Genomic DNA, 23,310 nt, shown 5'->3' with positions numbered 1-23,310 from the left:
TGGGTGGGTGTGCATGCTCCCTTGCATGATTATGCTGAGAGATTCTAGTATTCATCCCGGAAATGATGGTGCTAAAAGTAATACAAATAAAAAAATAAAAATAAAAATAAAAAGATAAGACAATTAGATAAAAGGACTAGCCCTTGCTAGTTGGCATAGATAAATTAGTAGCCACCTGTTATCCACATTTCACTTATTCATAGTCCTTGACAAATAAAGTGTGTAAGAATACAAGAAATCTGCCTGAATAGAATTCCAACAACCTGTCATAGTGTTCTTATTGTGACAAAATATGTACTTATATCTTAAAATGTACGACTATTTATGTAGTATGATCTTTAATACCAAGTTTTAGTTGAACAGAATTTCATTCAAAGCACCACGAGTCAGACGTCTATTTACATGTTACACGTACATAGTAAGGACATATGGCACTTCACCGCTGCTCTGTTGTTGGTCCAGTTTCTCGTCATGGAGTGCATGGGTTGCACACAAAAACCAGAGCAGCTAGAAAGACACATACAACTCCCTCACACTGGTATTGTGTGTTTGGGATCCGTCACTCACAAGCATCCGCACGGCTGCTCTTGTGGATCTCCAGCTGGTGGGTCTCCTCCGTGTCCCCCACCTGGTCACACAGAGGAGGGTGATGAAGCTCAACCAAGGCCTTGTACAGCCCTGCGCCCATGACACCTCCTAGTGACGGAGCCACGATGGGCACCCACCACCACCCTTTTCCAGCCCTGCAAAAGAGGAAGAATTAAAAAAAAAAAAAGACCTGATTGATTAGTAATTGTCTAAATTATATATATATATAGTCTGTGGTATGGAGCAGCGGCACAGTCCCATCTGAAACAGTAAATTAAATACCCTGACATACTGTACCTGAATACGTCCGTGCCCCAGCCAGCTATGGCAGTAAAGATTCGAGGAGCCAGGTCTCTGGTGGGGTTGATGGCGTAGCCACTGTTGCTGCCCAGTGAGATGCCGACGAGCAGCACCAGGAGCCCGACCATGACTGGCTCGCTGCCCTCCGCGGCCGGCTTGTTCCTCTGGTCGGACAGAGCCATCAGGCAAAGCAGAAGCATGGCTGTGCCAAACATCTGAAACACACCCAAACAGAAACCGCAGCCAACATACAAACGTACGCAAAGCCAGCTGTGAACCCACGGGGAGGGGAATAGAACACGTGCCAAGTCAAGACAGCGTGAGGGTGATAATGGTTTGATCTAATTCGATGGCAACCTGGTCAATGAACCCGGCATGCACCGAAAGGTACGATGCCGGGTAGGTGGCAAAGATCCCGGCTGTGGCTTTGGTACCGGTCACAGTTAAAGTCCCATCACTGTACTCATGAATGGCATCTGCAAGCGGCGACAACATTGACAGGATAGAATATTAGCTGAACGATTAAAAAATAATAATAATTTGAACGATGAGAATGACAGTGCCAAGTGTGATTTCATGAAAAGTACTATACAAGTCTTCACCGGATAGACGTACATTCTTACCAAAGTAAATTGTATAAATTGTCCCTGCTGCCAAAAATGAGCCAAGAAACTGGGAGAAAACATAGAGAGGGAGCATCTTCCACTTGAGACGACCGAACACACACATGGCCAAAGACACTGCTGCATTCATGTGAGCACCTGAGGGAGGGAAGCGGGCGACACATTATCCTCTGCCACTGCCTGCCATTATTTTGATGTGGGCATTGCAAAGAGCATGTTTTCTCATACCTGAGACCTTCCCCCCAATATGCACTCCCATGGCAACGCCGAGGCCAAATCCCAAGTTGATGCTAAGGTATTGTCCAAATGCGCCGTGTCCAGTTACGACCTGCGCCACAGAGCCCAGGCCAAACACCTAGACACAGAGTCACAAGGAGGCTCACAAACCATCCATATGGGGGTGACATCATAGCAAGATGAAAGACTTCACATGAAAGTTGAAAGAAAAGCGTCACATTTATTAAACATTGATACATTTGAAGTCAAATGAACTCTGAAATCGAATATGTAATCTTCTGGACCTCTGCCGTGGCCCCATGAAAGGCACCTACAAATCTGTAGCAGCGCGACTCTTGACTCGCTTGGACCACCATGCTGGTGCCCACCCCAGGTTGAGGGCGTGGGTCTGAATGCCCACACATTGTGTGGCAATACGTCCCAGCTATGTGTGGGTGTCTGCGTGTGCCCCCCCCCCACTTTCTGACCCAGGGCTGAGTACACGCTTTGTTATGGCGCCTCCCCTTGCGGCTGCCTGCGCCAGCACCTTGTGTCGATTACGCACATTTTGGTATTTTTAGAGCTTTTATATTTAGTCATTTAGCAGACGCTTTTATCCAAAGCGACTTACAAGGGAGAATAACATTCGAGCTACATTGCGACAGAGATTAGTGTAACAACAACATTAGTGTAACAATAAATACTGTAAGGTGGTGCTAAGTTATTGTAGGTTAGGACAGGAGGTACTCCCTAAAGAGCTGGGTCTTCAAGTGCTTCTTAAAGACAGAGAGGGAGGTCCCCGCTCTGGTCATTTTTGGCAGCTCGTTCCACCAACGTGGAACTACAAATGAGAATAGCCTGGATTGCCGTGGCTGTATGGCCGGCAGAGCCAGGCGACGCTCATTTGACGAGCGCAGCATCCGGGGGGCAACATGTGCTCTTACAAGAGCATCTAAGTAGGCGGGAGCATTCCCAGCAATCACTCTGTAGGCCAGCATCAGAGACTTGAACTTGATGCGGGCGGCTACAGGTAACCAGTGGAGCTCGATGAGCAGCGGAGTGACATGTGCCCTCTTTGGCTGGTTGAACACGGCGCGACTGGACTTTAGAGCTTATTGTGCGTAATCGCCGGGTGTCATGACATTTCACTACATATATGTATGACTATGTATATGTATGTGACAAATAATCCCTTGAACTTGAAACAACAGGCGACCTCTGTGACCCTTTCCTGGCACTTGACCCCATTTCCCCGGCTCACGCCCTCCGGTGAACCAATCCCCGCCCGCCAAGCCGTCATGTGACCGGAGACTGCGCTCCCGGGGGAATTGAGAACGCGTTTCGTTAGAGTGTGAACGTCAGCGCGGCCAGGGGCACATGACGTGCTACCGTAGGCTGGAGGCTCGGACACTGACGATCAATGGTGCGCTACACATTCCGCAAACTGCAACCAGAACAAACGACTAACGGTATCAACGTTATGCGGTTTCCGTGGCGGCGGTTGTGGGGGCACGTCAGGGTGTCGGCCGTTCCCCCTGAAAAATAATTGTCTTACCATCATGACGTATGTGCAAAGAGTCTCGGCAAGTCCCACTCGGACGAACGTACTCCGCAGGCAAGCCGCAGGCAGAGCTTTGCCGCCTCTTTTCTGGCGAGGTCTTTCGGGGTCCTCCGATCCCACGGGATCCATCGTTCCCATTTCGCCACCGCGCCCCTTCCCCGTCGTCCGATGTCGGGTGGCGATCGTTGGGCGCGAGGCCCGCGGTCCAGAATGCGTCGCGGCCTTTTCGCGGCGCTCCCCCCACGCCCTACGAGGAACCCCCCGCGACCGGTCCGCAAGCCGGCGTCTGCACCTCGGCCCCGCTCTCTTTGAAAAGCGCCTCCTCGTGTGGTGCCGACCCCATGTGGGTGGCGCACATTTCACAGCCCCGGATTCCCAAACCCCTCCTCTATCTATGACCCACTTGTGGTCAGTCAGTCAGCCACACACACTCACTCACTCTCTCTCTCACTAGCACGTGGTGCAATCTCCTTTATTGGTCCCAGGTTTGAGTGGTGGTGGTGGTGGTGGTGGGGGTGGGGGTGGGGGTGGGGGCTGAGCAGGCCCACAAAGGGAGCTGCGCTGGAATGTGTGTAAAACGGGGCGTTTCACTTTCGCTCGCTTCCTATATGCCTCGACCAATCACGTTGCCAGGGGGCGGGGCTCCGTCCTCAGCCGGTGTCGTGCCAAACAGTGATCGACCGCCGAAAACGGATTGCGGCCAAAGGCTTGCCGCGTCCGCATTGTCACCGAAACCTTATTTATGTCTAAAAATGACTTGGTTTAATTCATGAGGGTTGTATAAGATTAAAGCCAGGAACATTTCGTTTTGCATTTGCCAAAAAGTGTCAAAGAACTGTCAATGCTGACCTCACCAGGGGTCCTCACCGAGCCACACACATAGGCTCATACAATTCACTTTATTCACATGCCACTTTAATGCACATATCTGTATATACATAATTGCCTATTCCATATACATAAGCATATTCCCTCTATCTATTCCATTTTATTTCATTTTTTTTTTTATTGTATTTTATTTTATTCTATATATTTTTATTTCATTCAATAAGTATTCGACTTACTGTATTACGTTTTAGGAGTCAGTCAGTTGGGCTATTAGAATTTTTTCCCTAAGACATATTGTGTGTTATCACCGGGTGCGTTGCATTACATTTCACTGCATATATGTATGAAAGTATGTATATGTAAGTGACGAATAAAAATCTTGAATCTTGAATCTTGAAGTGATTGCAGCTCCTACCTTGTGACTGAAAGGTTGTTTCTGCCTCAAAATGACTTGATTTCACTCTTAATGGTGATATTTGACAGATTATAGCCAATGGGGGTTATATTTCACAGATTATCGCGCATTATTAGAGTTTATAGAGCTTATTGTGCGTGATCACCGGGTGATCACATTTCACTGCATATATGTATGACGGTATACATACGTATATGTATGTGACAAATAATCTCTTGAATTTAAACTTGAATTTGAACTTGAACCCAGCGGACGGCAATCACTTTTCGGCGGACGGTCACCTTTTGGCGCGACACCGGTCCCCTTCCAATCTCTGGTGTCCGTCGCGAACTCAGAGGGGCTTTGTCCGCGGACTGCAAGTGAAACGCCCCCTCTCATCGATGCTAATAATAATAATAATAATAATAATAATAATAATAATAATAATAATAATAAAGCTTTTGTGTTTCTTAACGCCCTGAACGCGACGAGAGCGTAAGCGAGCGCCAAGTTGGGTTTTTTTCACTCGTTCATAAAAATAGAACGTGCCGCAACCGCAAACAGTTCTGGAAACTAGAGATCAGCATCTTCCAGATGTGCATGTTGATCCACATCTGTGCACACTCTCTCCGCCTTTATGGTCAACAGATCTGGCGTCGCATACGTGACGTCATCATGTCAACCAGCCCGCTGACGGCGAGCCGAGATTTTTTTTTTTTTTTTTTACCGTTTTATTCCCAGAAATACAGCCCATAATTAAAAAATGGTGTCATAAAAATGTTAGGAAACAGCGAGCCCGTTTTATAAACTGTACACCGATTTGGAAAAAAAAACAACTAGCTTGGAATCATTGGTTGCACTTTAAAATGTGACTTAAATTCGTGAAACGTATAAATTTTGAGGTTTGCTCAACGTAAAACGGCCCCTTAATCCCTCGATTTTGAGTTGAAAACACCTCAAACTTAAGGGTTTTCGACTTCAAGCAGAATTTAAAACGTAATTAGGAAAAAAAGAAAATCAGTACAGAAGTAACACCGTACCAAGATAACCGAAGTACTAACGTAACTGTCTCAGTTCAATTGGAGACGGGAGAGAAAGAGCTTTTGATCTTTTATTCAATGTGGTTCAAATTTGTCACCCCCGTCCGCCCCCCTTCACTAACTTCACGCCCACCGGGGCTCCTGCTGAACGAGCTGCATGAAGCGCACTGTGCGCCGCTCCACACGGTCCATTAACTGGGCATTCTAAGTGACTCACCGGAGACTGCTGCCTTTCCACGCCAGCAGCGACACTGCTCTCGTAACATGACTTTGTTGTGGAGCGTGTTCTGTCACCCGTTGTGGGCCCTGGTCGCGGTGTTGCTGGGGATCGTGGTGCGCGTCCAGCGGAGAGGAGCCTGGGACCCGCGGCTCTGCCGCGTCCGTCTGGACGGCAAGACGGCGATAGTCACAGGGGCCAACTCAGGTCAGTTAACTTTCTGGTCAACGTTGCAGCTGTTTTCCACTAATTGGGGGCTTATTTGTGCTCTATTGGAAAATTCTCTAAAAACCCTTGTCTGCTTTAACATTTTCAAACGCTTGGAGATACAGATCTATTTATTTATTTCCAGTTGTTGTAATGCTTATCACCCCTTTTCAACGACTGCTTGTTCCTTCGTCTTCGCTATGGGGTCTGTTCACACCGGTTTTTGTTGTTGTTGTTTTTTTTGGCAAAGCCCAAACAGAGCGATCTCAAATCGAAAACACATGGCTGGTAAGTAAGATGCATGTGAAGTACTTCCATGAGTTTCTACTTAACCATCTCAATTCCTGGAAGAGTTGGTAGTTACAATGAAATAACTGAACGAGATCAGAATGACCCGAATAACTCAGCCGACAGACCAGCCAGTGGAAACGTCCAGATAAACATTAACAATTTGTTGCTGTGCACTAAATATACCGAGTAAAAAGATGTTATTTGAAGCCCAAGGGCTGGAGTTTTAAAACTGAGAATACATATTTTTCAATAACTATCACATGATCTTTAATCTTTATCATAAGCTTATGGTAAAGGTATTTGTCATTTGTAAGGTAATTACAGGGCACATTTTAGAGCTGCCTGAATGCAAACAGAGGTTCCTCACACAGTGGAAAACACTCTATTCCCTACAGCAACTCAAAATCAACAATAAGTGGTCTGACTAGTTTTGTTTTATATTCAGGGTACCCGCGGGGTCTCAAAAGTAATAAAAAAAACCCATTTAATTTAACATTCTCAAATAAGGCCTTAAGAGTTTCCATGAGAACAAATCAGTGCCGGTCAACGTGGTCTGGAAGATTTAAATTCCCAGACAAATGGGAGTTTCCAGCGAAATATTATCTGCGTTTATTGAGCTTAAAATCAATGGATAAGCAGGCTACATAGAGAATGACATCATCAAGGCGTGTAGCTTTATAATATTTTTTTATTGAATATTAAAATAAAAATCCGTCGGTCCAGTCAGTTAACGCCATTTAAAAAATGAATAAATAGATACATATTATGAATATTATTACGTGTATCAATCAAAAAATTTCCGTTCGTGAGTGCAGCCGTATTATTGCACTTAAATAACATTTTGATCAAACAAATCAAACAAAATAAATATGTCAAGTAGGTCTAAATAAGTAATGAAGTTTGTGGTGTTGTCTATCTTCGTGGGGACGTCTCGTCGACATATTTTATACAATAGATATTTACCGTCTGCTTTAGGTCACACTTAAATATCCAAAAAAACACCAAACTATTGACGTACGTGTCCCAATAATACATCTTCTTTCTGTTTCTCCTCAGAGTTCTAGACCCTGTGCTACGCTTTATCTTTGAAATCTCTTGATCTTTCACTCTTTTATCACAATGATATGGATCATCTTCCTGTGGCTGGATGGTGTGACTCAGTGGGGACTGGGAGTAGGTGGAACTCATTGGTTCAGCGGGTGCGAGTGAGTGACAGGATGACTTGATCTTTGCTGTCAACTGGAGTTGAGCAGCTCTGACTCGTGAGCTTGTGAGTGAGAGTAGTTGTTTAACAGGTTGAGTGCTTCTTCTGAGCAACACTCTGGCTTTGAAGCCAATTACAACCGGGTTCGACAGGGGCCCAAAAAACATTTCTTGCACAGAATCATGGGAAAAGGAGCTGCTGTAAAATGGTGGACACATTTTTTTTTTAAGCGTCACTAACCCCTCCAAATGACTCGTTTCGCGATTAGAATTTGATCCATTCGGTCCGATAACATTTGGAAAGCCTAGAATTTTGCAATGAAATTATTTAATCACATTCTAGAAAGCGGATGGCTAAACTGGAAGTTATCTGGCTCGGTTGGTGCACATGCTCTGTTGGCACTGGGGCCGAACGGGGATTCACCAAGCTCTGGGTGACTGAAGAAACAGATACATGCCTGGGCCATGAAGCACCGCCAGTGGTGTACTGAAGACTGGAAGAAGGTCTTGTGGACCGAGGAATCAAAATTTTAAACTGTGGTTTTACTAGGAGGGTTTTTGTACGCCATGGAGTAGGCATGGTTCCTTGGTATATGACACCAACAGCCAGAGATGGAGGAGGAAGAGTGATGTCTTGGGGCTCTTTTGCTGGATCAAGAGTCGACTTGTGCGACTTGCACAGAGTGACCGGTGCCCTGAACCAAAAGGGCTCCAGCAGCCTTTTGCAGCGATGGGATGGGATGTCCATGCAGGAACTGTCAGGGTTCTGTTGAGGCCCAGGCACATCAAAACAACAAAGAACTAGCGGCAACCAAGGCCACCGTTGCTCAGAAAATTTGCACTTGAACACACCACAAGAACTACAGCTGATGGATGACATGCAACTGCTATATGTTCTGCGCAGGGGGAAATAAGTCTCCACACCTACCTAGGTGGCTGATCCATATTCATGGATCGCGGAAATTTAAACAAAGAATGTTATCAGGAATATTACTGAAGTAAGGTTACAAATAGAACTGCCGGTGTCAGCCCTTGGTGTTTGCTTGTGGACTTACTCTTTAGGTATACCCCTTTTAGAAAAGTCTTGTTTGCTGAGAGCTCTAATCACCGGCGGTCTTAACACGCTAAATCAGCCAAATACTACTGCTGATCATCGGCTACAGATGCTCAACGCCGGCCGGTGTGGTGTGTCTGGGCCTTACTTCTCCGAGACTCAACACTGGGATATTCGACAGAGTGTTATTCATAGGGCACACCAAGTGCAAACAATCAGCAGGGAGAGCTGTGATTGGGACCTGTTGCTCGTAAGACCAACCAATGAGCAACAGGTGTACAGCCACACTGATCTTGGGCCCCAATTACCTAGACCCAGGACAGATGTGGCTGCTCAAACCACACCATCCCCACAACATATAACCCCAACACCAAACTGAGACCAGGGAGACTCCCTGGCTGAAGCCTACCCCCCCCCCCTCCCCACCAAGCAGAGAAAAAAGAATGAAAAAGAGTGCCTGGACTCTCACACAGGGTTCCCATAACTAAAAGTATAGACTCTGACACAAGGAGAGGGGGCTAGGTGGAACAATTCCAGGAGCAGATAAACAGCATTTCATGACAAGGGCTCTTCTCCTGTGTGTGTGTTGGGATAGGGATTTTACCTGTTGCCCATAAGACCAACCAACGAGCAACAGGTATACAGCCACACTGATCCTGGGCCCCAATTACCAAGACTGAGTACAAGTGTGGCTGCTCAAACCACACCATCCCCACACCACATATAGGGATGGAGATAGACACTCAAGATACTGGTATCAGTGTCTGAAATGAACATTTGTATGCACTAGCCAGTCCCAGTGGATTCTCCACTTCCAGGGGCAACTCTTCTTTTTGACTAGCCACTTTGAAAAAATTAACATTAAAGGCTAAATATAATATAAATTATACCTAAGACATAGAAGGTGTGGAGTAGACAGTGGGAGCAATACATTGTTTAGCTTAACTGCCCAGACCCCAGCCAGTCGCGCAACTTTATCTCTTTGTCTCATTATGTTGCCACTTCTCATTAAAATGTCCGCAAAATCACCCGCATTTGGCAATGTTGATTTTACACCCTGACAGGTATTCTTATGCACATCAAGAAAAATGTGCATGCACATTAACATCTCTCTCAAGCTTGAGGGGCCAAAAGTATAATCCAGTCTGCATTTATCACCTTTCCTGTTGTCCCCTAACAAACATCCTCTCACCTCCCATTCACTTGTGTCTCCCGACAGGAATCGGCAAGTTTATTGCCATGGACTTCGCGCGTCGTGGGGCCCGTGTTATCTTGGCTTGTCGAAGCCAGGAGCGGGGGAATGCAGCACTTGAAGAGATTCGAAAGCAGACAGGGAACTCCAATGTTCATCTGCGACTGTTGGACACATCCTCTCTGGACTCTGTCAGGACATTTGCTAAGAAGTTCATGGCGGAGGAGACGGCTCTCCACATACTAGTCAACAATGCTGGTGTATCAGGTCAGGATTAGAAGGAATAGTAGTACAGACTGACACAGATATGTAGATATAGATATAAATGTACAAACATGTAATTAGAGTCCAACACATGGTTCGCATTGTTGACTCCCTCAAGACATACTTAGCATACTGTACCGCATACTGTATCACTGTTCAGGGTTGTTCGTGATGCCGTATTGCTGCGCCGTACTGTTGTATACTGTGCTGTATTATCGCAAACACTACCTCACACTATTCACATTCACATGCCACTTTAATTCACATGCCACTTTAAATGCACATATCTGTATATACATAGGCATATTCCTTCTATCTATTCCATTTTATTTCAATTTATTTTTATTGTATTTTATTCTATATATTTTTATCTTATTCTATAAGTATTCCACTTACTGTATTACGTTTTAGGAGTCAGTCGGTCTATTAGAAAGGAATTTTCTACTTTTTATTTTATTTTATTTTTGTACTTTTTCCTAGGACATATTGTGTGCTATCACCGGGTGCGTTGCATTACATTTCACTGCATATATGTATGGAAGTATGTATATGTATGTGACAAATAAAAATCTTGACTCTTGAATCTTGAATCTTGACTTAGTTAAGTAAATAAATGAATGACAGAAGCATCATTTTGTCCTCAATGCCCTCAAAGTTCTGCCTTCTAATTTCTCTTATCGCTAAATTTAGGTTTGCCAATGGGGATAACCAAAGATGGGCTGGAGGCATCTTTTGCCACAAACCATCTTGGACCCTTCCTTTTCACCAACCTGCTTCTGGGTAAGAGACCTTATGGTCCGTTTTGCACCAAACTGTACTAGATTTTCTTGAGACATGAAAGAATATCGGATTTCTTGCACGCTTCACAGCACTTCTTTAACACAAGGTAATTACAAAATGTAACGTAATGTGACGTTTCTTCATTTTCTAATTCTTTCTCATTTCAGATCTGATGAAGCGTTCAGCCCCAGCTCGTATTGTAAATGTCAACTCTAGCACCCACAGAAAAGGGAAAGTGGACTTCTCTCACTTTCGTGGAGAAAATTTAATCCACAGGATGGATAACATCTATTGCAACACCAAGCTTCACAGCCTCATCTGCACCAATGAGCTCGCACGCAGACTACAGGGGTCAGGTAGTCAAAATATTATTAATAAACCCCACACAAATCTCACTTGTTTTAGAACTAGGAAAGTTTTATTTTTCAATGTATAACATTGTAACCCTAACCATCATGCTGCCACTGAAATGCTTACACTTTGTGCAAATTGTCAGCGTGGAGATAAATAGTGGAAAAAAGTAAAAGTAAAAATAATATTTACATAAACAAAACAGAACTTCACACAAATTTGGTAAAGTAAGCAGAGACATTTTCCAATTTTTTTTTAAAGTGAGCATTGTGAACTAAAGTCAAAGTATAAAGTGCATGTGAATGTAACCAGACCTGTTGCTTCTGGTGGGTGGAGTCAGCGTGTTGCATTGAGCAGAGTCTTCAAGCCAAGAAGCTGTAAAGGCTTCAGAGACTCCATTTGATGTCCAGAGCATATTTCTGGCAAAACAGAAGCATATCTCACCTCGGAGTTTTCATCCATTTTTGACGTTAGCGTAGCTAAACTTCAGAAAGAATACTTGTTTCTACCCGGACAGGAAGGCAAACCAGTGGTGCCATTTCCGCGGTGTGTTCTTTCAAACTCGGAGCCAATCTAATGGTTGCCTCTGGAATCCAGAGCTTAGTTATCCAAAGAATGTTGACGAGAATTTGTCCAGAGCTACATTTTTTTGGATAAGTTTGGGTAATACAGTTTAAATAAATTCAAATTAAATTTGGAGGGGAAAAAAGGGTTTGTTCTTTTTCTTTACATTGTTATGTTCACTAAATGCGACACTGCCCCGAGTGGACACGTTTACCACAAAATCTGTCCAAGTATTAAAGGGTTCAGCTGCCACACAACCTAAAACTTTTTTTTATAGTTCCTACGGCTTCTGTTTGCTCTCCATTGATTGCTCCATTGAACCTCCTGCCCCCCCACCTTTTTTTCTTCCTTTCTCTCTTTGTTTTTGTGAAAGGTGTCACAGCAAACTCTGTCCACCCAGGCATTGTCATGACAGAGATGATGAGGCACTATAATTTTTCAATCAGATTGTTCTTCAACATGATTGGAACCTTCTTTTTCAAGGTGGGCCAGTATTCGAGCTTTACTCGTGAAGTTGGTCACAAAATGGTTTTGCTAGAGTACCTTAATGACATCATTACTTGTCACTTTATTCTGTGTGTGTCTGTGTTTTTGCGTCGTCCACCAACTCTCTCCATATCTCAGTCTGCAGAGGAAGGGGCCCGCAGCACCATATACTGTGCACTTGCTGAGGAAATGGAGGGAATAACTGGGAAGTATGTGGACAGTGATTGCTCCCTGGCTCTTCCCGCCCCACAAGCCCAAGACCCTGCACTGGCCGTCAAGGACTTTGAGTTCTCTGAGAGAGTGACCTCAGTGGACTCGCTGGGCGAGATCTGAAAACACAACTGGGGTCAAATTACATGTTGTGAAAGTGGGGCGCGTTTGAAACTGGCAGGATTTTAGCAAAATAAAGTGTCTTCATTCCTCATTTAACATTTTCTTTATATTCTTTTCATTTGAATCACAGAGATGGTCGATGTTGGATGTTCTATATGCTCACTCCATGTGCATGTCTCAATTAAATTGAATTCCACCTAACCACATGGAATCTGAGTTCTTCTTACATACAGATCATGACACACTTTTGCTATTGAAAAGCATTTTTTTTTTTTTTTTCATACTTTATTAATCCTTCGGGGGGAGATTAGTTACAGTATCCGAATTTGCCCATCCTAGTGTCCTATGTGTCTGGGAGCGGGTGGGTCGGGGACATGGACATTGCCGGGTACCAACTCCAGATCTTGACCTGTTGCCTTGGTCAGTGGCATCCGCAGGAGGGTCTAACCCTGACATGCATGCCTGGTGTGCTCGTAACAGCCTTAAGCTCACCACCACCAAGAAGATGGTGGAAATGCTGATTTCAGATTTCCAGTGATCAGCATCACCAATGATCTGAAGTGGGAGAACAACTTCTGACTGTCCTGCACCAGCTCAAGAGGCTCTACTACTGGAGGCGGTGAGCCTACTGTAGGAGAAATTCTCTTGCGTTGTCGCTGAGGTTAATCTGCCCGCTACAGGAAAACAAAACTGAGAGTATTAAACATATTAATTCTGCAGAATAAAGAGAAAGATTCAGAGCTGCTTCAAAGCAGTGGTCTAGATCAGTCTGCCTCTACTTTACTTGAAGAGGCTTTAATAGTCATGAAAGTTGTGTCCCATTCTGAGACCAGCCATGTGATTCTCTGTTGTCTTCAGTAACATTTACATTACGTCATACAGAGAAGAGTAAAAGACCATTAAGGGTTATCTACACTATACTATGACAACGCACTAGAAAAAACCCAGGTCGTACGGAGGGAAAAATCCTGTGTGAAGCCATTCAAAATTCTAACTAGAAAACAAAAACAAAATCATAAATCACATTATGGAATAAATGAACAGGAAGAGATTCCACAAATACATAATACAATGCAGATTAAGCAATGGTTATCGCTAAATAATGACAACAACAAAATTAATTGTGTGAACATAATGACCAACACATCCTATAAGTAAGGATAAACATAATTAGACCAAAATCTTCACCTTTTAACATTTGTGTCTCAACGTCTCGGTCATGATCATAAGGTGGTTTCCAATCATCTAGTGGTATGGAGACAAAGTGTCCCTCCATCATATTAGTAATTATCTTACGAAGGATAGATATTATACACGCAAGACAGCAACATAGCATTAAACACATTATCACTACAGGTATCAATATTTTTATGAACGTAGAAATCCATGCCCCTAGTGCATTTCTTAACCAAGTAAATGGATCACGTAACTCTTTCTTAGCCTGTGTTGCTGAAGACGAATTCCCTGATTCTACATCATTGGCAGGAGTGTTGGTACAACACGACTCACCTATCATAGCGCATACAGCTCCCTGAGCAGCACTTATTATGTCTCGTACCGTACAATTCTGGAGAACCATTTTTGACATTCTGAACGTTGAAGTTCAAGTTCAAGAGATTATTTGTCACATACATATATATAGGGTCATACATATATGCAGTGAAATGTCATGACACCCCGTGATTACGCACAATAAGCTCTATAAGCTCTATACTACTACTAAAAAATACCAAAATGTGCGTAATCGAAACAAGGTGCTCGCGCAGGCAGCCGCAAGGGGAGGCGCCACAATCGCGATTCTGGGTTCTATAACGTGTTCATAGTTTCAAACAGGATTGATTGGTGCAAATGTGTGGGAGTGAGCTCTGATGGGGCCGTGCGATGCTGGTCCAGCACAGTGGAGTCCTCACCCAAGGTGAAAGCTGTGACTCCACTTATAGGATCCGTCCACTGCAGTATACACAGAGCAGCACTGCTGCAAAGAAAATGCTGCAGACCTAAAGGCTGTTCTAGATGAGGCGGTCAGAGTCCACTCATCAAAAGCCTCTCTTAAGCAGTAGTCTGGTATAGTGTATGTAGTATACAGGGGCGTTGCCAGAATTTTGGGGCCCCATGAAAAAAAGCCTACCGAGCCCCTAACAAAGAAATCAGAATGTTTCAGATTAAAATAACATACTAATCAATATGTATTATTAAATGTGCTGCTATAAGCTTCTTCTGCTCTATACTGCAATTGTGCAGATTGTAGTGTCCACCTTCATCCTTTGCCTATATTAACAGTATCGCAAACATTTTTGGTTCCTAATGTTAACAAAAGCTGTCTGTGTCATGAGATTTTTATGATGCTTTAATATAAATACTACACAATTTTTGTGTAGTTATTATAGTTTTTATAATGTTTTTATATGGTATTGTGGTCAGTTTTAATATAGAAATTACCAATGATCCATGTTTCAGATTAAATAATTGATTACCAATTCTTATAAACAAGGCTAACCCTCTTCTGCGCTCTGTAATAATAATAATAATAATTCCTAAAAACATGCCTAAATAACATACCCAAAATAAAATAAAAATCCTGAACTATGTGGACGTCAGGCATAAATGTGGTACCTACAGAGAACAAGCATCTGTGAAACTGCAACAGTACATTTACATTTACATTTCGTCATTTAGCAGACGCTTTTATCCAAAGTGACTTACAAGGGAGAATAACATTCAAGCTACATTGCGACAGAGACATTAGTGTAACAATAAATACTGCTAGGTAGTGCTAAGTAATTGTAAGTTAGGAGGGGAGATACTCTCTGAAGAGCTGGGTCTTCAAGTGCTTCTTAAAGGCAGAGAGGGAGGTCCCTGCTCTGGTGATTTTTGGCAGCTTGTTCCACCAACATCGAACTACAAATGAGAATAACCTGGATTGTCGTGGTTGTACGGCCGGCAGAGCCAGGCGACACTCATTTGATGAGCGCAGCATTCGGGGGGTAACACGTGCTGTAGGCCAGCATAAGAGACTTGAACTTGATGCGAGCGGCTACAGGTAACCAGTGGAGCTCGATGAGCAGCGGAGTGACATGTGCCCTCTTTGGCTGGTTGAACACCAGTCGCGCTGCGGCATTCTGTATCATCTGCAGTGACTTCACCGCACAGGCCGGCAAGCCTGTTAAGAGAGCGTTGCAGTAGTCGAGACGGGACATCACCAAGGTTTGTATCAGCAGTTGAGTGGCATATTGGGTCAGGTACAGCCTGACTTTTCGGATGTTGAATAGTGCGAAGCGGCAGGACCGGGAGACGGCGGCAATATGGTCCGAGAATGTCAGTTGGTCATCAATAATGACACCTAGATTCCTTGCAGCCTTGGTAGGAACAAGAGATAGAGAGTCAATTTTAATATCAATGTTGTGATAAATACCTTGTTTGGCCGGGTAGACCAGCAGTTCCGTTTTTTGCCAGGTTTAGTTGACGATGATAATCGTCAACTAAGACAGTTTTATACTTGAGTAGGATCGAGTGAGGGTTTTTTGAGCAGTGGTGCGACCCTAGCCACTTTGAAAGCGGAGGGGAAAGTGCCGGAAGTTAGGGAAGAATTAATCATATGTGTGATTGCCGGGGTGATAGTCGGTGATATGGCTTTAAGGAGGTTAGATGGGATCGGATCTAGCGGACAGGTAGTAGGACGACTACATGTTAGTAGTTTAGGTACCTCACTTTCAGCGAGGGGGGTGAAACCAGGGAACGATGAGCCTAGGGCTGGAGAAGACAGGTTGTGAGTAAGTCGTTTAGTGAATTGGCTGCTGATGGCTGCCACTTTGTTAGTAAAAAAGGAGGCAAGGCAGTCAGCAGTGAGGTTAGTAGCTGGGGGAGGTGGTGGAGGGTAAGCAGAGACTTGAAGGTGGCGAATAACTTACGCGTGCCTGTGGCACCGTTGATCCTATCATTGAAGAAGGCCTTCTTAGCAGCAGTGATGCTGGAAGGGAAGGAGGACAGCAGTGTCTGGTAGCTTGCAAGATCTTTAATTGTTTTGGATTCGTGCCATTTCCTCTCTGCTGCTCTGAGGTCAGTGCGCGTTGTCCGGAGGGTGTCAGTCAGCCAAGGGTGCGACTGGGTTGATCGAGCAGGTCTGGTGGATAGTGGACACAGGCTATCCAGACATGAGCTCAAGGTGGAGCAGAGAGAATCAGTGGCATCATTAACCTGCAGAGAGGAGAAAGTGCCGTGAGGTGGAAGAGAAGAGGAGAGCACAGAGGAGAAGTGGGTGGGAGCCAGGTTGCGGAGATTGCGGCAGATGGTAACCATGGGTGGGGAGGTGGGGAGTTGTTTTGGGAGCTGGACATTGAAGTGGATGAAGAAGTGGTCTGAGAGATGAAGAGGGGTGACCCTTAGGGTTGTCCGTGGTACAGCTCCGAGCAAGAATGAGAACAAGCTCTTTGCCAGCCTTGTGAGTCAGTGGAGTTGGGACCTGTCCTAGGTCGAATGAGCGAACCAAAAACAGGAAGTCAGCCGAGCTCGCACTGTCCAAGTGGATGTTCATGTCTCCGAGGACGAGCATGGGACAATTGTGCTCAGGAATTGATGACAGCAGGGTGTCAAGCTCATGTAGGAAGTCACCTAGTTGTCCTGGTGGACGGTAGATGACGACCACATAGGCTTTCACCGGAGCAGTCACCAGGACGGCGTGAGCGTAAAGTTGTTTAAAGGCAGCAGTGGATTTAATTTCCATGTGTTGGAAATTAGCAGGCTAGTCCCACCACCACGGCCAGATGGTCTGGATGTGTGGGAGAATGTGTAGTTTGTGGAGAGTGCAGCCGTTGTTGCGCTATCCTCCGGTTTAATCCACGTCTCAGTGAAAGCAAGGAGCTTCAAGGAGAGGTGGTTGGCATGACAAGAGATGAAGTCTGCCTTGTTAACTGCAGATCGACAATTCCACAAGCCAACAGAGAAGGAGGTCTTTGCAGTAGATGTTTGCTGTAGAGACCTGAGGTTACCCGGATTGCATCGCCGTATGGTATAACGAGGCTTTCTGGGTGACCTTGAAGTTGTAGAGATGTGGTAGTAGCACATTTTGTATGGAGTGAGAAAAAGAAGGTAGGTTTGCCTTGTTCGGTGGACGTGCAGAGGTAGACGTGCGTCTTTACACAAGAGCGACGACAAATGGGCCAACGCTTGAAGCTTACGCTTCAAGGGCAGGACCATAAATAGGTGATAGAATACGGCTGCTCATGTGATTAGGACTTGCACCTGGCTAAGAGCACGCCCACATAAGAGAGGACTTACCTGAATAGCGGGTGTGTCTGGAAACACAATTTTGTTGGCAGATCAGCAAATAGTAGTGAAATGTGCAGAGTCAAACCAGTAATCCTAAGTTGCAATAGTACAATAGGAGATAACATAAACAGAGCAGTAATACACGACACAGCAACCTCAGCACTAGAGCTTGTCAAGACAGTCAAGACATTATGTGGGCATTCCTGAGGACGTTCAACAGGATTTTAACCATAACATAAAAAACTCTGACTTACTTTGCTTTTCTGGAAACCCGATTTAGTTTTTGAGGGGGGCATAGTTAGATAGGTTATCTCTCGTGAATGCTGCTACCTGCAGGAGCAACTGTCAGATCAGCGTTTTTTTTCTGCGTTTTTCTGCTTGTGGAGAATGGACCAAACCATGTGCATTACGGGGGGGGGGGTACAAACAGGTTGTTTGGGTAGAGATGCCTGATCTGATTATGGTTTTACGTTTTAATTTTCATCACATATTGTCAGAAGGTCCTGGTTTCGATTCCGCCTGGGGCGCTTTTGGCACCGTGCTCCGGCGGGTTATTTCCCAAATGGGAGCCTTTCTGTGTGGAGTTCACATGTTCTCCCCGTGCTTACATGGGGTTTCCTCCACCTCACGTCAGTAAGGACCCCCACCAAAAACATGCACACATCATCGTCTGACCAGCGATGGACACTCATCACCAGGTCCCCGGGCACGTCCACGAATGCTGCCCACTGCTCCTGGCTGTGCCCCCGGAGGAAGGACAAGCCAGGATGGGTTAAGCGCAGAGCCCTCATTTCACCGGCCACCAGCCAAAGCATGTGCGTGTGTGTGTGTGTGCGTGCATGTCTTGTAGTGTGGTGTGATGTGTGACGATTAAAGATTGTTCTTCTCTTCTTCTTCTTATGACCAAAGTGAGACGTTTCCGTATCCTATTTAACATATACCTTGTAGGATCATCCTATTATTCTGTCTTTTATTCACTCTCAGACGCCAAAAAGTGATATCCGTCCGCAGAAGCTATAATCTAGGGCACATAGCAAGTAAAATAATGCGGTAATATTTTCTTTATTTCATATGTAGCCCATCCGTAAATCATGTTAATTATAGTCTTGTTTCCAAATATAGGTCTAAACAAGGATATTACAAATTGCAAACACATATAAACATTGATATGTGATAGACAACACAATAGTGTTGTCTATCATAACACATGTATAACACATGCACATGCATAACACATGCATGTTATGCATGGGCATGTGTTATACACACACACACACACACACACACGCACATGCTTTGGATGGAGGCTGGTGAAATGTGGCCTCTGCATTAGACCCATCCTGGCTTGTCCTTCCTCCTGGGGGGCAGCCAGGAGATTAGAAGAGACATTCAGGATTTGTGTTTGCATGTTCTGACGGTGAGATGCTTATTTAAGCAGCTGCACTTGTACGCCCCAGCCCCCACTGTGCACTTGATCCATGCCTCTCTACACGGCAGCTCCTGCTGAACGAGCTGCATGAAGCGCACTGTGCACCGCTCCACACGGTCCATTAACTGGGCATTCTAAGTGACTCACCGGAGACTGCTGCCTTTCCACGCCAGCAGCGACACTGCTCTCGTAACATGACTTTGTTGTGGAGCGTGTTCTGTCACCCGTTGTGGGCCCTGGTCGCGCTGTTGCTGGGGATCGTGGTGCGCACCCAGCGCAGAGGAGCCTGGGACCCGCGGCTCTGCCACGTCCATCTGGACGGCAAGACGGCGATAGTCACAGGGGCCAACTCAGGTCAGTTAACATTCTGGTCAACGTTGCAGCTGTTTTCCACTAATTAGGGGCTTATTTGTGCTCTATTGGAAAATTCTCTAAAAACCCTTGTCTGCTTTTAAATTTTCAAACACTTGGAGATACAGATCTATTTATTTATTTCCAGTTGTTGTAATGCTTATCACCCCTTTTCTTTGACTGCTTGTTCTTTCGTTTTCGCTATAACCAAATTTTGAAAAGACTAAAACTGAGCGGAGGGTTTCACTGTTGCACACTGTTATTTGTCAGTCCAAACCAGTGGTTCCCAACCACCGGGTCGCGGACCGGTGCGGGGCTGTACAAAGACGGGCAGGGGTGCCCTGTTTAGCCAGTTGTTTTTTTTGCAAACCCAAACTAGAATAATCTCAAATCAACAAGACGCGGCTGGAATAACAAAAAAAAAAAGTGACGTAGTTCCATGTGTTTCTACTTAACCATCTCAATTCCTGGAAGAGTTGGTAGTTACACTGAAATAACCGATCAAACTGAACGAGATCAGAATTATCTGAATAACTCAGCCAATTGACCAGCCAGTGGAAACTTCCAGATAAACACAAACAATTTGTTGCTGTACAGTATATATACCGAGTAAACAGAGCACACTCATGTTATTTGAAGCCCAAGGGCTGGAGTTTTAAAACTGAGAATACATCTTTTTCAATAACTATCACATGATCTTTCATCTTAATCACAAGTTTATGGTAAAGATATTTGTGATTTGTAAGGTAATTACAGAGCAAATGTTAGAGCTGCCTGAATGCAAAACTCTATTCCCCACAGCAACTCAAAATCAACAATAGGTGGTCTGACTACTTTTATTTATATATTTATATATGAAATATCCGCAAAATCCCCCGCATTTGGCAATGTTAATTTTACTCGCTGACAGGTATTCCTATGCAGATCAAGAAAAATGTACTTGCACATTAACATCTCTCTCAAGCTTGTGGGGCCAAAAGAAGAACACAGTCTGCAGTGTTGTCATTTATCACCTTTCCTGTTGCCCCCTAACAAACACCCTCTCAACTCCCATTCACTTGTGTCTCCCGACAGGAATCGGCAAGTTTATCGCCATGGACTTCGCGCGTCGTGGGGCCCGTGTTATCTTGGCTTGTCGAAGCCAGGAGCGGGGGAATGCAGCACTTGAAGAGATTCGAAAGCAGACAGGGAACTCCAATGTTCACCTGAGACTGTTGGACACATCCTCTCTGGACTCTGTCAGGACATTTGCTAAGAAGTTCATGGCGGAGGAGACGGCTCTCCACATACTAGTCAACAATGCTGGTGTATCAGGTCAGGATTAGAAGGAATAGTAGTACAGACTGACACAGATATGTAGATATAGATATACAACTACAAACATGTAGTTAGAGTCCCACACATGGTTCATGTTGTTGACTCCCTCAAGTCTTAGTTAAGTAAATAAATGAATGACAGAAGCATCATTTTGTCCTCAATGCCCTCAAAGTTCTGCCTTCTAATTTCTCTTATCTCTAAATTTAGGTTTGCCAATGGGGATCACCAAAGATGGGCTGGAGGCATCTTTTGCCGCAAACCATCTCGGACCCTTCCTTTTCACCAACCTGCTTCTGGGTAAGAGACCTTATGGTCCGTTTTGCACCAAACTGTACTAGATTTTCTTGAGACATGAAGAGGTGGCGCAGGCGCAGGAGGTGGAGTGGGACATCTAGCAAGTGGAAGATTGCTGGTTCAAGCCCCATCTCCTCCAGATAGTGTGCTGATGTGTCCTTGAGCAAGACTCCCAACCCCCTAACTGCTCCCCAGGCACCTCTTAGATACTGTATGTCTAAGAGCCCATTGCTCCTAGATATGTCAGTTCCTAGGATGGGAGAAATGCAAATTTCCCCATTGTGGGATGAATAAAGGTTTATAAAGAAATATATTTAAATATCAGATTTCCATTGCACGCTTCACAGCACTTCTTTAACACAAGGTAATTACAAATTGTCTATTTTACCTTTCCTCCTGAACATGTCTGTTCCCCATCCCGGCTTCATTTTCGAATTCTTTCTCATTTCAGATCTGATGAAGCGTTCAGCCCCAGCTCGTATTGTAAATGTCAACTCTACCATCCACAGAAAAGGGAAAGTGGACTTCTCTCACTTTCGTGGAGAAAATTTAATCCACAGGATGGATAACATCTATTGCAACACCAAGCTTCACAGCCTCATCTGCACCAATGAGCTCGCACGCAGACTACAGGGGTCAGGTAGTCAAAATATTATTAATAAACCCCACACAAATCTCACTTGTTTTAGAACTAGGAAAGTTGTATTTTTCAATGTATAACATTGTAACCCTAACCATCATGCTGTCACTGAAATTTGTGCAAATTAAGTTAAAGTAAAAATAATATATAATGTAATTGACATAAATAAGAAGTTTACACAAATTTGGAAAAGTAAGCAGAGACATTTTCCAAAATTTGTGTAAAGTGAGCATTGTGAACTAAAGTCAATGTTTAAAGTGCATGTGAATGTAACCAGACCTGTTGCTTCTGGTGGGTGGAGTCAGCGTGTTGCATTGAGCAGAGTCTTCAAGCCAAGAAGCTGTAAAGGCTTCAGAGACTTCATTTGATGTCGAGAGCATATTTCCTCAATTCTTCAGATAAGGAGGTCTGGCGTTGCAAGATTAGTGAGGAGGAGGTGGTGTTAAGACTGAATTATGCTTCTCTGCTGGTTGGTTGAGTTGAGGCGGGTTTGAAAGGGAAAATAAAATGCCGCAGACTTTTGTGTTCTAAAGTTTTCAAAACAGGTTTGCAGGGGGAAAATGGATTTTTTCTGTTTCTTTACATTGGGATTTCCTAAATGCGACACTGCCCCCAGTGAACATGTTATCCACAAAATCTGTCCAAGTATTAAACTAAAGGGTCCAGCTGCCACACAACCTAAAACTTCTGTTTGCTCTCCATTGATTGTTCCTTTCTCTCTTTGTTTTTGTGAAAGGTGTCACAGCAAACTCTGTCCACCCAGGCATTGTCATGACAAAGATTATCAGGCACTATCATTTTTCAATCAGATTGTTCTTCAACATGATTGGAACCTTCTTTTTCAAGGTGGGCCAGTATTCGAGCTTCACTCGTGAAGTTGGCCACAAAATGGTTTTGCTAGAGTACCTTAATGACATCATTACTTGTCACTATATTCTGTGTGTGTCTGTGTTTTTGCTGCGTCCACCAACTCTCTCCATATCTCAGTCTGCAGAGGAAGGGGCCCGCAGCACCATATACTGTGCACTTGCTGAGGAAATGGAGGGAATAACTGGGAAGTATGTGGACAGTGATTGCTCCCTGGCTCTTCCCGCCCCACAAGCCCAAGACCCTGCACTGGCCGTCAAGGATTTTGAGTTCTCTGAGAGAGTGACCTCAGTGGACTAGCTGGGCGAGGTCTGAAAACACAACTGGGGTCAAATTACATGTTGTGAAAGTGGGGCGCGTTTGAAACTGGCAGGATTTTAGCAAAATCAAGTATCTTCATTCCTCATTTGACATTTTCTTTATGTTCTTTTAATTTGAAATTAAATTAGTTACAGTATCCATATTTGCCCATCCTAGTGTCCTATGTGTCTGGGAGCGGGTGGGTCGGGGACATGGACATTGCCCGGGTACCAACTCCAGATCTTGACCTGTTGCCTTGGTCAGTGGCATCCGCAGGAGGGTCTAACCCTGACATGCATGCCTGGTGTGCTCGTAACAGCCTTAAGCTCAACACCACCAAGAAGATGGTGGAAAT

General features: G+C 44.5%; 3 protein-coding genes across 4 annotated transcripts; 2 read left to right on the top strand and 1 right to left on the bottom strand.

Moving 5' to 3' along the window:
- Positions 1-41: 41 nt before the first annotated feature.
- aqp7 (aquaporin 7) lies at positions 42-3,711 on the bottom strand. Its single transcript, XM_080000839.1, has 6 exons — positions 3,283-3,711; positions 1,740-1,866; positions 1,512-1,649; positions 1,246-1,364; positions 886-1,103; positions 42-743 (listed from the first exon to the last, which is right to left on the bottom strand). The coding sequence occupies exons 1-6, from the start codon at positions 3,424-3,426 to the stop codon at positions 560-562; spliced, it is 930 nt and encodes a 309-aa protein (XP_079856965.1). The 5' UTR covers positions 3,427-3,711; the 3' UTR covers positions 42-559.
- Positions 3,712-5,762: 2,051 nt separating this feature from the next.
- On the top strand, positions 5,763-12,673 carry LOC307230374 (retinol dehydrogenase 11-like). Its single transcript, XM_080000714.1, has 6 exons — positions 5,763-5,974; positions 9,742-9,981; positions 10,669-10,758; positions 10,926-11,114; positions 12,047-12,156; positions 12,298-12,673. Exons 1-6 carry the CDS (start codon positions 5,815-5,817, stop codon positions 12,490-12,492), a joined length of 984 nt encoding a protein of 327 aa, XP_079856840.1. The 5' UTR covers positions 5,763-5,814; the 3' UTR covers positions 12,493-12,673.
- A 6,563-nt stretch (positions 12,674-19,236) lies between these two features.
- LOC307230077 (retinol dehydrogenase 11-like) lies at positions 19,237-23,114 on the top strand. Of its 2 annotated transcripts, none has more exons than XM_080000276.1 (6): positions 19,237-19,540; positions 20,612-20,851; positions 21,062-21,151; positions 21,600-21,788; positions 22,525-22,634; positions 22,776-23,114. In XM_080000276.1, exons 1-6 carry the CDS (start codon positions 19,381-19,383, stop codon positions 22,953-22,955), a joined length of 969 nt encoding a protein of 322 aa, XP_079856402.1. In that variant the 5' UTR covers positions 19,237-19,380; the 3' UTR covers positions 22,956-23,114. The 2 variants fall into 2 exon arrangements, with proteins under 2 accessions (XP_079856402.1, XP_079856403.1); XM_080000277.1 differs by having other exon boundaries at positions 21,600-21,783; positions 22,776-22,911.
- The last annotated feature ends 196 nt before the right edge of the window (positions 23,115-23,310 follow it).

This window comes from Zeus faber (genome assembly GCF_960531495.2).
Source record: "Zeus faber genome assembly, chromosome: 5".
NCBI classification, from domain to species: domain Eukaryota; kingdom Metazoa; phylum Chordata; class Actinopteri; order Zeiformes; family Zeidae; genus Zeus; species Zeus faber.
Note: the sequence above shows the minus strand (reverse complement) of the source record. Positions and strands in the feature narration are given on the sequence as shown.